This window comes from Lepidochelys kempii, chromosome 3, assembly GCF_965140285.1.
Source record: "Lepidochelys kempii isolate rLepKem1 chromosome 3, rLepKem1.hap1, whole genome shotgun sequence".
Taxonomy (NCBI): domain Eukaryota; kingdom Metazoa; phylum Chordata; order Testudines; family Cheloniidae; genus Lepidochelys; species Lepidochelys kempii.
Window position 1 is genome coordinate 91,091,042 of NC_136382.1, and position 15,131 is coordinate 91,106,172.

A 15,131-nucleotide genomic window follows, 5' to 3' on the forward strand; every position below is an offset into this window, starting at 1 on the left:
ATGTACAGGTAAATTCTGTCTTCCAATACAGGAAATGTTGCCTAGTGATTAGAGAAGGGGAAGCACAGGGACAGCAATTGCACCTGGCTTCTGTGTTGGGAGCAGGGAGGAAGCAATTTCCTTCTCTGTGAGATTTATATAGCAACTATCACTATTATATGTAAGCACTACACAAAATTGCCCAAAAGTCCAAAATGGAGGTTTTTTTCCTCTCCAGTCTTCCAGAGCAGAGGAGAATGGCTTTGTGATTGCAGGGTTTGTAGTTTGGTTTGTTTGCATCTTTCAGAATTGTTATTATAATATTTTTAAAGAGTATCAGTTCTGTGGGCTGTATCAAATGTCGTGTTTTGAAGTTTGATCTGAATGCAGTCAGACTTGGACTCAGTCTGATTCCTTCTGGCAAAGAGCTCCATAACCAGCATCCCAACTCTAAGAATGCTCTCTTCCCACTGCTTGGTATTTGGAACCTGGACCTATTCAGCTACATCATCCCCCAGGAACACAGTCCTCTCAGGCAGTTTTGAAGGGAAAGGCAGCCTTTGTGGTGGTTAAACCCCTATACTTCTGCCCCATACCTATATACCTGCACAATGGCCAGACACAATCTTTTTAATGTATGGGATTCAAATCCTAAGTACTCAGAGATGTTCCTTTATGTAACAAAAACCAATGAGGTCACATACAGGGTGCTTGTCACTCGCTGTTCAATGCCTCTAGGAAGGTCAGGAATTGCCGTTGCAGGGCATCACCTGCTGCAGGTGAACGAGTTACCAGCTATGTTGGGCCCTGGGTGTGGGGCGAATTGGGCAGGAGAAGCTAGAGGAAGCCCCCTAGTGGATGCCCAGGCCCCTCACAAGGGTTTGGGACAGACTCATAGCTGGCAGCACCAAAAACCATTCTGTATTTGACATAGGCTTGAAGAGGTCCAAGTTATATCATCATGCAAATCATATACATATTGTTAGAATTCAGATACGCAAATGGACAAACTACAGTCTGATGTGGCAGCTACTGAGGGTTTGTTTAACACTAGAAATTTTTTTAATTAAAATTAATTGGTTGTCACTTAACTCAAGTTAACCAAACCATTGGTGCATCCTAACCTGGAGACTCCACAAATGCTGGTTCCAGGACACACATTTTTGTGATCAGGGCTCAGTTAACCCTGGAACAAATGTTAGTGGAGTGTCCAGTCCAGCATGTACCAGTGTGTTAGCCAACTTGAGTCAACTGGCAATCAACTAACATGAGTTTAAAAAACACTAATGTAGACACAGCTTCAGTGTCTGCAATCCACAGAAGGTGGAAGGTGGGTGAGGATACAGGAACAGAGTTAAGGCTACTGTTGTAACCTTCATGGAAAATTTCCTGAGTTCCTAGCATTTAGGTTTTTTAAGTTTGGTAACAATGCTTTTATGTCCATCCATAACTCTATCTTAATATATTTCTCCCTGGGAATAAATTAATATTTGTAAAATACCTTACGAGACTCAGATAGATAGGTGGCTATAATGTATTGTTTTTTGTATAGTGAAATGCCATTAGTGGGGGGGGGGGAGAACAAAGGAAGAGAAATAGCCAAAAAAAAAAAAAAAGGATATGATCTGATGTTGTTTTGCATGAGATCATTCAGGAATTTTTTACTTGAAAGTCTAATGTGAAATTTGTTTGTGACGCTTGGTCAGAAAGGATTAAGCATCCTGCAGGATAAATGACTCAAATTCAACCCTTAAAGACATATTGGTAGATAATGTTTGTGGTTTTGTGTGTTTACATATATAATGGTAGAGGTTAACAATGTAATCAAACAGTCCCTGTCTATACTGTATTCTGTTAATTCAGAGATCAAAAGGACATCTTAACATTTAAATGAACTGTGAACATAAGATATCGCTGTATTCATCTCTCTTTGAAATGTATAGCAAATCACCTGAGAATGATGGAAAACGAACAATTGCCTTATGTTAATCTGTGTAGATAATTACTGGTGATGCTTAGGAAATGGGTCCACTTCTAAATCCCCATAAGTGCCTATTGTTCACCTAAGAACTGTCACAAGATGGCCTAAAACTGTATATAAGACCCTTGGGGCCTGATCCTGTCATCTCAATCTGCTTGAGGCTTCATGCAAGGGAAGCTCAAGCCATAGGGCTGAGATCCCAGTTCTGACTGGACCACCCTGAATATAAATATTGGACTATAACCTATGAACTAATTTTGTGACTACAAAGCTCAGCATCTCTGCTGTGAATCTGAACCTCAAGAATTGTACTCATGTCTGAATGAATACTGATCTTTTAACCAATACTCACTCTTTTCTTTTTTAATAAATTTTTGTTTAGTTAATAAGAATTAGCTGTAAGCGTGTATTTGGGTAAGATCTGGAATATTCATTAACCTGGGAGGTAATGTCCGATCCTTTGGGATTGGTAGAACTTTTTTATATGATGAATAAGGTTTTCAGTAGTCTTCATCGTGTCTGACTTGGGTATCTGGGCGGAGGCCTGAGGCTGGGTTACTGTAAGGGAACTGTGTTGTTGGCTTCTAGGTAACCTGTGAGGTATTGTAGAAGCTGTTTTGTGCTGGCTTGGTAAATCTAAGTATTGGAATATCCACCAGTTTTGGGGATTGGCCACCCCATTCTTTGCAGTTCACCCTAATTGAGTGACCTCAGTTGGCTCCCCTGTGGCCCTGGTCACAGTGTTAATATTAACATGAATTCCCCACATGCTCCAATGATACCATGTGTTCCAGAAAATGAAAGCATCTTCTGTTAAACCCATTTGATACTGGTTCACCTTTTTGTCACTTGTACCAGCCTGTGTTTTTGTGCCCAACAACCAAGCTGTTGTTGTTACTACATTTATTACCATAGTGCCTAGAGACCAACCAAGAACAGAGCTCCATTGTATAGGTGCTGTATAAACCCAGAGTAGAAGACTGTTGCTTCCCCAAAGAGCGTACAGTCTAACTATCATTCTATTCTGCTGTACACCCCATAATCCAGGTGAACCAGAATTAGTTACCAGTTACCAGGAAATATAAGGAATATGTTGCATGTGTACCTGTGTGTTCTGGAGTAGTGATATTAGCTTCTGCAGGTGGCCCATCACCAACCTCATTTACTGCTACAATGGTAAACCTAAAGTAAATCAAAGAGAGATCTTACGGAACATTATAAATACTCGAAAAAATGCCTTCTCAACTAGAACAATGGAGTCTCACGTACTTTATCATGTTTCTCCTTCAGTGAAAAAAGCTGTTGAAATAAAGTCATTCAGGGACAAATTCTAATACAAATATAATCACATGAGGATTTGAACTCACTAGCTTTGCAAGATAAGGTAACACAATCTAATAAATTACATAGCTACCCTATAGCTATAGCTCTGCTGCCCTCAGAGTTATGTGGGCAACTCAGTTTCATCTCAAGGGAAGATCTATAGTCACCTTTGAGAGCAGAACGTGGCCTTTGGAGTTTAACTAAACTGAAGGGAAATTTACAAGCTAAATTAATTAGAAGAGGGCTCCCCTATAATTCTCTGAATATAACAGAAATGTGCACCAAGAGGGGGAAAATAAGAATATAAAGGTTACTGAATTCAAAATTCCACATTCTGGCACTGCATCAGATTGTCACCCCACTCCCCAAATTGATTTGCTTTTGCCTAAGTTCTGATCTCAATTATACATGAGGAAATCTAAAACAACTCCATCAATTTAAATTTGAGATATGTCAATTTTCACAACAGCACAACAGAGAAGAGAATTTTGCCCACTGATTCTGCAAAAGCAGTGTTAACATGCATGCTGTTCTGTCAGTCAGAACCACCCTCACCCCACATACACACACAGATTTCTGAATTGTAGGAACTCTACTGCCCACTTTATGACACCAAGGGCACACTCTGTCCAGCTGATCACCTTTTCTTTTGTACCTGTAAGTGGTGTTTGGAAAGGTGGAGTAGAACTGGAAACTTTGACCTCTGGATGCTGTGCGCAGTTCCTGCTTTTCACTGGTTAACAGTAAATTATATCCAACAATCAATCCACTGGGGAAAAGTGGTGGAGACCAACTGACTTCCACGGTTTCAGGCCCCGAACTTTGAATATCTTTAATGATAGGAGCTGAAACAGGAACTGTAAAAGACAGAAATCATTTACTGTAGACATGGTTTTTCAGAAGTGATTTTTTGGGGATGGCTGGGAGAAGATGTGGGGGATGAGTTAATATAATAGTCCATTCTTGCTGGTGTTATACGCTGCTGAGAAGTTAAATAGTAGGGCCAGGATCATGTCCTGGGGTTTCATGCATGGAAGATGCCCTCCATGCAGCATCATGGAAGGTGGAGAGTGCCAATTTTGTGTGACATTCTTCCCCTTTCCTGGCCCTTTATGCCTGCCCTTCACTGACTGTTCCAAGCAAAAGGGGTTCTGCAGAATTCTAGGAACTGGGGCAGGAAAGGGTCAGCTCTATGTGGCACCAGCCTCTGCTCAGTGCCTGTTTTTCCATGCTGGACCCTTAGATTCCTTCTCAGATGTTTATGGAGTGATCCAGCTACACAAAGGAAAGGGAGGCAAGAACCACATTGCTACAGGGTGGCTTCTGATTCCACACAGATTTAGGTTCCCAGACCCACAGATCCTGAAATCCAGGGGTCTGGTGGGCGCTTGGCCTCCAACATCCACAGCTCCCCAAAGTCCCTCCCACCAAAGGGACAATGTAGAGAAGTCTCCATGAAGTACATCTCACATAGTTTTATTCCTTCCTTTAAATAAATCCTGTGGGTTTTTCCATGGGAGGATGCAAACTGGCCCAGGAAAATTAAAACATCAACATTTCATTTAGGGACAAAAAGCACATTCAAACCTTTTATGACATTATATAGACATACATAGTTTTCCCCCACATGTCTCAGTGTTTCTTAGTTTTGCTCCAAGGGGAAAGCAAAAAAGTATTGCAAGGAAAGCACTAAATGGGGGAGAATAAATCTCATATAATCCATAGACAAGTTTCTGATACATCATAAGACCCAAACGTAACCACGGAGATGCCCCAGTAGTGTAAACATCAAGTCTGGAATGCTTACACTCGGTGATGTTCTGGAGAGCACTGACAGGAACCCCTATTTTTAATCTTGCCAACAAACTGAAAGACTGAGGTGATCTCTCTGCCTGTAATGAATCACTTTCCATCTTTTTTTTTTTTTTTTAAGATCTCATGGATACTGTTGAGTTATCACTCTCACAGATGATTCATCCCTAGGATTTATAAAATACATATGAAGAACCAGGTTCCAGTGAGGTGTACTTAGTATAGATTTGTTTCTTTGTCACCTTCCCTTCCTGTGGCTGTGAGAAATCATCTCTGTTTAATTGGAAAAACATATGAATAGGTTTATCAATCTGTCATAAATATAAAGGGAAGGGTAAACCCCTTTGAAATTCCTCCTGGCCAGGGGAAAGCTCCTCTCACCTGTAAAGGGTTAAGAAGCTAAAGGTAACCTCGCTGGCACCTGACCAAAATGACCAATGAGGAGACAAGATACTTTCAAAAGCTGGGAGGAGGGAGAGAAACAAAGGGTCTGTGTCTGTCTGTAGTCGTCTTGGCCGGGGACAGAACAGGAATGGAGTCTTAGAACTTTTAGTAAGTAATCTAGCTAGGTATGTGTTAGATTATGATTTCTTTAAATGGCTGAGAAAAGAATTGTGCTGAATAGAATAACTATTTCTGTCTGTGTATCTTTTTTGTAACTTAAGGTTTTGCCTAGAGGGGTTCTCTATGTTTTTGAATCTAATTACCCTGTAAGGTATCTACCATCTTGATTTTACAGGGGGGATTTCTTTATTTCTATTTACTTCTATTTTTTATTAAAAGTCTTCTTGTAAAACACTGAATGTTTTTTCATTGTTCTCAGATCCAAGGGTTTGGGTCTGTGGTCACCTATGCAAATTGGTGAGGCTTTTTATCCAACATTTCCCAGGAAAGGGGGGGTGCAAGTGTTGGGAGGATTGTTCATTGTTCTTAAGATCCAAGGGTCTGGGTCTGTAGTCACCTAGGCAAATTGGTGAGGCTTTTTACCAAACCTTGTCCAGGAAGTGGGGTGCAAGGTTTTGGGAAGTATTTTGGGGGGAAGGACGCGTCCAAACAGCTCTTCCCCAGTAACCAGTATTAGTTTGGTGGTGGTAGCGGCCAGTCCAAGGATAACGGATGTAATATTTTGTACCTTGGGGAAGTTTTGACCTAAGCTGGTAAAGATAAGCTTAGGAGGTTTTTCATGCAGGTCCCCACATCTGTACCCTAGAGTTCAGAGTGGGGGAGGAACCGTGACACAATCCCACACTCCTCTTGGCAGTATGATGCACTCCTGGGTCACAGGGTTTATCATAAGCCAAAGAAGGAAAATTTTGCGGGAACCTTTGTTGTTTTGTCAGCACATCACCTGAAGCCACGGGTCAAAATCCCAATAGTCAGCCCATCCTTCCATCGTTCTGAGGTAGACAAATTAGAACCACATAACTTTCTGTGAGGGGGCTTCGGAGGGGACTTTAAAAACTATGGGGCTATCTGCTGTGACTAGTTACTATAGATCCTGAGATACTTTTTGTAAGAACATGTCCTTAGCCAAAATTGCCCTCCACTCCATTGTACAAAGTGTTGTGCACCCATTTGGTTGTCATCCTACCTCCAGAATGTAGCCTACACCTTTGGCTAATTTTCGATAGCACTGCCTTTAGTTCTGAAAGCTTTTCCCCATTTCCTTCAGCACAAGAGGCGCTATATAAATCTAAATTCATTATTACTATTAATGTCTAAACTTTTAGAAACTTAGCCACTTAAACATCTAAAATCTTTTGAGGTTCAGCCACGTCTAATTTAAATATAACCTAATGATTTACATAACAGGCTCACAACCAGCGCAATACAAGTGAATGCAACAAAAAGGAACTTGAACAAAGATTCGTTTTATGCCTCAAACGAAGGGTTTGCACTAACACTTTAGTTATAGTTGCTTAAGGGTCTACCCTTATCCAAAGCCCAGAGAATAGAATGGAAAGACTCACATTGATTTCAATGAGCTTTGAAGCCTAAAGCCTAAAACGAGTACTATTTCTCCTTTCCCCTACTGAACACCAGTATCAGTTTCTGCAAAGGGGAGCACAGATCAGTGTTCATGTCGCACCCCCCATCAGTACCCAACCCAAGCCAAGGAAGCTAATGATCCAACCAGCGGACCAAATTTTTGTGATGCATCCTGGTCATGTGCCACCTGGAGCATGTTGTGCATAGCCTAGGAAGAAGACTTCTGCAAATACAGGGAACTTTAAATCTCCGGTGACTTCCAGTGTTACCACAGGATGAGATTTAACATGCAATTAGATGCGAGTTGGAAAAGTAACAAGGTGTACCTTCACTATGTCTTATTGATATATATAAGCATATTTCCTATCAACGTGAAGCAGGGTCTACATCACTAATAGAAAGAGAGCTCACAGCCTGAAGCTGGTTCTATCTGAACGCTCCAGTTAGTGCATCGTTTCTTATGTCCATTTTATGACAAACTGGTAAAGTAGCCATTAAGTTAAATGGTTACTTAAAGCCAAATTGCAGACAAATATTGTGAAATTTGCTTAAACTAATATTGCTTCTTTCCATAGCAAGAATGTTACTAAATTGATAGTTTCTTCCTGCCCTGGTGCTCTGAACCTCACCTAAAAGTCACTGGTTTCAGAGTAGCAACCGTGTTAGTCTGTATTCGCAAAAAGAAAAGGAGGACTTGTGGCACCTTAGAGACTAACCAATTTATTTGCTCATAAGCTTTTGTGAGCTACAGCTCACTTCATCGGATGCATTCAGTGGAAAATACAGTGAAGAGATTTATATACACACAGAACATGAAAAAATGGGTGTTATCATACACACTGTAAGGAGAGTGATCACTTAAGATGTAGGTTTTCTTTCCCCACTCACCCCTCCCGCCCCCCACTCTCCTGCTGGTAATAGCTCATCTTAAGTGATCACTCTCCTTACAGTGTGTATGATAACACCCATTTTTTCATGTTCTGTGTGTATATAAATCTCCTCACTGTATTTTCCACTTAATGCATCCGATGAAGTGAGCTGTAGCTCACAAAAGCTTATGCGCAAATAAATTGGTTAGTCTCTAAGGTGCCACAAGTCCTCATAGGAATCATAACTGAAAATTCAGCCAAAACTCTTTCAGATTAAGCTAAAGATTCTTTAGTAATATTACCCAACAGTCTGCAATTTTACAACATATAATGAACATATGCTTCTGAAAGGGATAGATAAGACAGAAAACATCATAATGCCACTAGATCAATCCATGGTATGCCGACTCCTTGAACACTGCACGCAGGTTTGGTTACTCTGTCTCAGACAAGATATATTAATATTGGTGCAGAGGTTCAGAGAAGGGCAAAGAAACTGATTAGGGATATGGAACAGCCTCCCTATGAGGAAAGATTAAAAAGACTGAGACTCTTTATCTCAAACCAGAGATGATTAAGGGGTCTACAAATATATTCCGTAGACCCAAACCTTTACAGAGATATGTTACATGGCATATGTAGCATAAAACATATGAAAGTATATATGACATAACTGGAATAAGTATATTCCCATAAAGCATTATGGGGTGCAACATCACACTGGGGTCACCCATGAATCATAGAAATATAGGACTGGAAGGGACCTTGACAGGTCATGTAGTCCAGTTCCCTGCACTGAGGCAGAACTAAATATAATCTAGACAATCCCAGACAAGTATTTGCCCAGCCTCTTCTTAAAAACATTCCACAACCTCCCTAAGTAATTTGTTCCAGTGCTTAAACACCCTATAGTTAGGAAGTTTTTCCTAATGTCTACCCTAAATCTCCCGTGCTGCAATTTAAAACCCATTACTTCTTGTCCTGTCTTCAGTGGATAAGGAGAACAATTTATTGCTCTCTTCTTTATAACAATATTTATGTACTTGAAGACGGTTACATGTCCCCCCTCAGTCTTCTGTTCTCCAAACTAAAGAAACCCAATTCTTTCAATTTTTCCTCAGAGATCATGTTTTCTAGACCATTCATCATTTTTGTTGCTCTCCTTTGAGCTTTCTCCAATTTGTCCACATCTTTCCTGAATATAGTGCCCAGAACTGGACATAGTACTCCAGTTGAGACTTAACAGTTCTGAGTCGACTGCAAGAATTACTTTACATGTCTTGCTTACAACACTCTTGTATTTAATATATCCCAGAATGATGTTTGCTTTTTTGCTTTTTTGCAAGAGTAGTATATTGGTGATTCATATTTTGTTTGTGATCCACTATAACAAACAGATCCTTTTCTGCAGTACTCCTTCCTAGGAAGTCTTTTCCCATTTTATATTTGTGCAATTGATTATCCCTTCCTAAGTGGAGTACTTTGCATTTGTCCTTGTTGAATTGCATCCTCTTTATTTCAGACCATTTCTCCAGTTTGTCCAGATCATTTTGAATTCTAATCCTGTCCTCCAAAGCGCCTGCAACCCCTCCCAGCATGGTATCATCAACAAATTTTATCAGTGTACTCTCTGTGACATTATCCAAATCATTTATGAAGATATTGAATAGAACTGGACCCAGGACAGATCAGGGGTACTGAAACAATTTGTATAGTGGGGTTACTGAGAGCCATTGAACCAAACTGTAAACACTTCATATGATGGAAACCACCTCAAACCAGGGGGTGCGGCAGCACCCTCGGCATGCTTATTTCAAGAATCTATGAGACAGGTCTCTGTGGGACCCCACTTGATATGCCCTTCCAGCTTGACTGCAAACCTTTGATAACTATTCTCTGAGTATGGTTTTCCAACCAGTTGTGTACCACCTCACAGTAGGTTAGTCTAGGCTGTATTTCCCTAGTTTGCTTATGAGCAGGTCATGTGAGACAGTATCAAAAGCCTTTCTGAAAAATCAAGATTTATCACATCTATTGCTTCCCCCCATCCATAAGACTTGTTACCCTATCAAAGAAGGATATCAGCTTGGTTTGGTATGATTTGTTCTTGACAAATACATGTTGACTGTTATTTATCACCTTATTATTTTCTAGGTTCTTACAACTTGATTGGTTATTTGCTCCATTTTCTTTCTGGGTACCCAAGTTAAGATGACTGGTCTATAAATCCCTGGGTTGTCCTTATTCCCCTTTTTATTGATAGGTACTATATTTGGCCTTTTCCAGGCCCCTGGGATCTCTCCCATCCTCCATGGATTCTCACCCAGTTCCTTAAGTGTTTTATGATGTATTTTGTCAGGCCCTGACAACTTAAAGACATCTAACTTGTCTAAGTAAGTCTTAACTTGTTCTTCCCCTATTTTAGCCTCAGATCGTACACAATTTACACTGATGTTTATCGTGCAATCACTGCTAACCTTTCTAGTGAAAACTGAAACAAAAAAGGCATTTAACATGTCAGCCATTGCTACGTTTTCTTCTGCTATTGAAATTAATAGACAGCAGATTTAAAACAAACAAAACAAAGTACTTCTTCACACAACACACAATCAACCTGTGGAACTCATCCACATGAAATGTTGTGAAGGCCAAAAGTATGATTCAGATAAGAGTTAGATAAGTTCATGAAGGATAGGTCCATCAAAGGCCAATAGCCAAGATGGTCAGGGACACAGCCCTACACTCTGAGTGTCCCTAAACCTTCCACTTCCAGAAGCTGGTACTGGATGACAGGAGATGGATCACTCAACATTACCTTGTTCTGTTCATTCCCTCTGAAGCATTTGACACTGGCCATTGTCAGAGACAGGATACAGTATGGCTGTTCTTATGAAAGTCAATGGTAAGTAGTTTTCTACTTTAGAATCATGACATCAAAACAAACTAAAACTTTTTAGCACTGCCCTTGAACTGTGACCAACAGTGTAATTACCTCCAAATGCATGAGTCCGGTAACTGGGACTAGATGGAGAATAGAGCTGCATCTGAGATGTGATGATCCAAACTACTCGAAACTCATATTCTGTGAAGGCTTGAAGGTTACTCACTGTGTACGAATGCTCAGATACTACCTAGATCAATACACATACATATAATCATTATCACTGTTCCTCTAGCTGGAATGACCATGTAGGATGTCAGTCTAGCCTGATATGACAACATAAAACAATATGTACATATTAGAATGTCACAGACCTAACTCTCTTATAAGCAGAACAAGTTCTAGGTGATTCATTTTCCTTAAATAGTATGTACTGATTCCTCCTTTAACACTTCCTTCAAAACCCACTGCCAAATTTCATCAAATATTGGATGGATGGAACACAATATTAGGTACATAGGACATAGGCCTGGAAGAGATACCCTGGGTCAGATCAAATCCCATGCTATCGCAGGCGACCCAACATACACTCCTGCTCCTAAAGTTATCAAGCTCCATCTTAAAACTAGTTAGGTTGTTTGCCCCTACTACGCCTATTGCTCCAGAACTCACTTCTCTGATCATTAGAAACCTTCTAATTTCCAGCCTGAATTAATTTTAAAGAATATTCTAATTTTAAGCAAATAATTGCTTAAAACAGTAAAATATTAAATATATTAATATCAGTAAATTTTAAATTGTTGTCACTCACCCACAGGCTTCTGGGTACTTAACAAATACACTTAAACTTAACATAATAGTCATTTTACCCAAATAAATCCAAGAACAAAAATAAACAAAAAGCATCCCCAACAATCCACCACCAACATAAAAAAAATACACAAAGAATCCCCCAATGCTTTACAATCTTAACAAAATTATACGCAAGAATCATGTCATTCACCACTCAAATGGAGCCACTTCTAGTGTGAAATGTGGCAACTATTTTATAGAGTACAAGAATAATAGAGAATAGGTGAGGAGAGGAAGTGAAGAACACCTTTCCAATTGAATCAAGACTGGATTGTAAATTAGACTAGGTTGTTTTATTAAAAGATTAATTTAAAAAATAAGTTGGAACTTATTTTGTCCTCCCTTACCTCAGCATACCTCCAGTCTCCAGGGAGCTGACTGTACTTCCACTGAATAATATATGTCACCCCAGAGATATTAGCCGACTTCCACCTCAGTGCCACATTGTGGCTTCCAATGGTAGATGCAAATGGTGCTGTGGGTGAGTTCAAATAATCTGAGGGGAAAAACCAATAAAACATGAACAGGGCTTAAGTCATTAATCCTCTCCCAGTGGTATTCTGTGGCAGCTTCTGGGCAGTAGGAGAATGCAGCAGCATTCTCTGAAGGGTTGATGTTCAGCTGGAATACACTTTGGTGGTGACACACCTAGTACATTGGGTAAAAGTAAAGTGCATCTTGCCCCAGGGACCTGGCACATTCAGCAGTTGTGAAGCTGATAAAAACATGGAAAACATGCATATCAGGAAAAGAGTTACAGAATGAACCACAGTAATGTTATAAGACAATTGATATTAATATTAACTGGGCCAAACGCATCACTGGTGTAAGTGGGTGCAGCTATACTGAAGTTAATGGAGATATACCTATCTATGTTAGTGGTGAATCTGGCCTATTATGTTAAGCTATATCCCTTAATTGGAAGCTTTGGGAGATCTGTCCATTTCTTTACTGTCCTCACTTCCTTCTCCACTCAGTGATGGGTAGAACTTTGAAGGGAAATCCCTTCCATCAAAACATTAAAGCATGTGCTTAAGGTTAAGCACGTGTGCAGTCACGTACATGCTTCAATGGGATTACTCGGATGCTCAAAGTTAAACACATGTTTTAAAATACTGGTCCCCAAACCAGCAAAGCACTAATGCATGTGTTTAATTTTGAGCACATGCATAGTCCCAGTGAAGTGTTTTACTATCGCATATGCTTAGTGTTTTGCTGGATTGGGGACCAATATTTAAATGATCCTGTGGAAGGTCATGATTGGATGACCTGTCAAATGATGAACTTGCAGATGACAGACACTACAGAAACTAGACACGGAATAAAGAATAGGACATCTTCCATTTAAAATGTTGATACCATTCTACTTAGAATTTTGCAACCAGGATGAAAGTACTATGTGTGACAAAATCAGAAATACTTTCTTAATTGGTTTGGTTTGGTTTAAGTGAAGTCCCTAGTCCATAAACAAAATCAGGGCTGCTTTTCTCAATGCATATTTGTGGAATGCCAGAATTATACTGTAACTTAAAACCATCGCAATATGGCTCCCTCCCTATGTCCTGTCATAGCTGGGAAGATCTGATGTGGGGCATTCGTGCTTTTAGTCCCTCCGATTTACCTTTCTGGGGCTGACAGCAAAACTTTTCAGAAGAATGCAACCAGTTGTGTCACTTGCTGTCCGACATCTTGTCAGAGACAGGGTTTGATCATATTAGGACACAAAGTAAAGTGTACCTGTTCAGTCATGCCTTTGAATATATTTCCATTCAGGCAAAGCATGGGTTCACTGTGCAACTTTATATAAATCTTCTTCCCCTGGTATCACCCATATTTAGTATATACATGCTTGTTTTGAAACTGAATGTGAGGCATCAAGTTCCCAAAGCAATGGGCAGCATGCGAACGCTTCAATATATTTTTATTATGATACAGCGCTCAGCAAAGCTTTTACTATAAAGCTTTGCTGAATGGAAATCCCTAAATTTTTCCAGTCAGATCGGGTAGATCCATAGGTGCTGGAACTAGGGGTGCTGAAGCTGCTGCCGCACCCCCAGCTTGAATTGGTTTCCAACAAATACAGGGTTTTCAGTTTGGTTCAGTGGCTCTCAGCACCACCATGAGACAAATTGTTCCAGCACTCATACATAGATCAGTCAGGGTGGGATTCAAATGCACTAAGCATTGGCCTAATTACTCCCATGGAAATCAAAAGGAGTTTTTACCATTAATTTCAACAGAAGCAGAGTTGGGCCATAGCTGAGTGCATTTGAAAATCCCACCATAAACTTCAGCATTTATATCCAAAAATTCCCAAGTTTCTGGAATACAGCAGCCATCTCTTTACTTTTAAGCTACACTAGCTGTGTAAGAATCAGAAAAGGAACAAGACTTTCCTGGCCCTGTTCAAAGAAAATCATATAACAAAAGCAAAAGGATACTCCTAGAAATGAGTTCAGCAGACCCTGGGTTACTACACAGCACTATGTCCATGCTTACCTTGTACTTCAGCACCATAAGCTTCCTCTGCACAGCTGCAGCCAAACTTACAGGAAACTCTCTGTATAAGACAGAGAGCTTGCCAGTTAGTATTGCTTCAATGGGATGTCTTGTTAGAAGCATCCAGACACATTTCTAATACACAGGAATACCACAAAAGTAGTTATATTCATTCTAAAAACATTAACACCTTAGGCTCATTCCAAAAATCTATTGGCATCAATGGCAGTCTTTCCATTAAGAAAAGGAGGACTTGTGGCACCTTAGAGACTAACCAATTTATTTGAGCATAAGCTTTCGTGAGCTACAGCTCACTTCATCGGCCGATGAAGTGAGCTGTAGCTCACGAAAGCTTATGCTCAAATAAATTGGTTAGTCTCTAAGGTGCCACAAGTCCTCCTTTTCTTTTTGCGAATACAGACTAACACGGCTGCTACTCTGAAACCTGTCAGTCTTTCCATTGATTTCAATGGGCATTAGATCAGGCTCTGTATTCCCTATATTGCCCATTTGCTGCAATGCAGAAATCTGGGGACAATTCCTGCTCACTTTACACATTTAAGACTTCAGTGAGAATATCTGAGGAAGGGAAGCAGAATATAGCCCATTTAACTTACTATTGATGAGAAGGCCTGAACACTGAGCCCAGCCCTTCTTGCTCCACCTATTTCTCACAAATGCTTCTTGCTCTTGGTCAATACGCTGTATTAGAAGTTTCTTTAAAAACACGTCTACCATCTAACTTCTTGTTATTATTTTTTGTCTGTGTTATAGTTGTGTCTATAGGTCTTAACCACCCCCGGAGCCCCAATGCAGCCCACACTGAATATGTATATCGTAAGTAGAGAGCCTCTGCCCCAAAGAGCTTACCATCTAAATAGAGAAGATAGACAAAGGAAGCCTCATTAGCTCTATTTTACAGCTCCACTGAACTGAGACGCGGAGG

At 40.2% G+C, this 15,131-nt stretch overlaps 1 protein-coding gene across 1 annotated transcript in view; it reads right to left on the reverse strand.

Moving 5' to 3' along the window:
• The window catches only part of ROS1 (ROS proto-oncogene 1, receptor tyrosine kinase), a 93,747-nt gene extending 78,824 nt beyond the window's left edge, over positions 1–14,923 (reverse strand). Inside the window, exons 1-6 of the mRNA XM_078851966.1 lie at positions 14,861–14,923; positions 14,186–14,246; positions 12,034–12,182; positions 10,946–11,084; positions 3,939–4,140; positions 3,066–3,142 (exon numbers count right to left, since the gene is read on the reverse strand). Coding sequence (XP_078708092.1) covers positions 3,066–3,142; positions 3,939–4,140; positions 10,946–11,084; positions 12,034–12,182; positions 14,186–14,246; positions 14,861–14,923 — 691 coding nt within the window. The remainder of the gene's footprint in view (positions 1–3,065; positions 3,143–3,938; positions 4,141–10,945; positions 11,085–12,033; positions 12,183–14,185; positions 14,247–14,860) is intronic.
• Between the last annotated feature and the right edge of the window lie 208 nt (positions 14,924–15,131).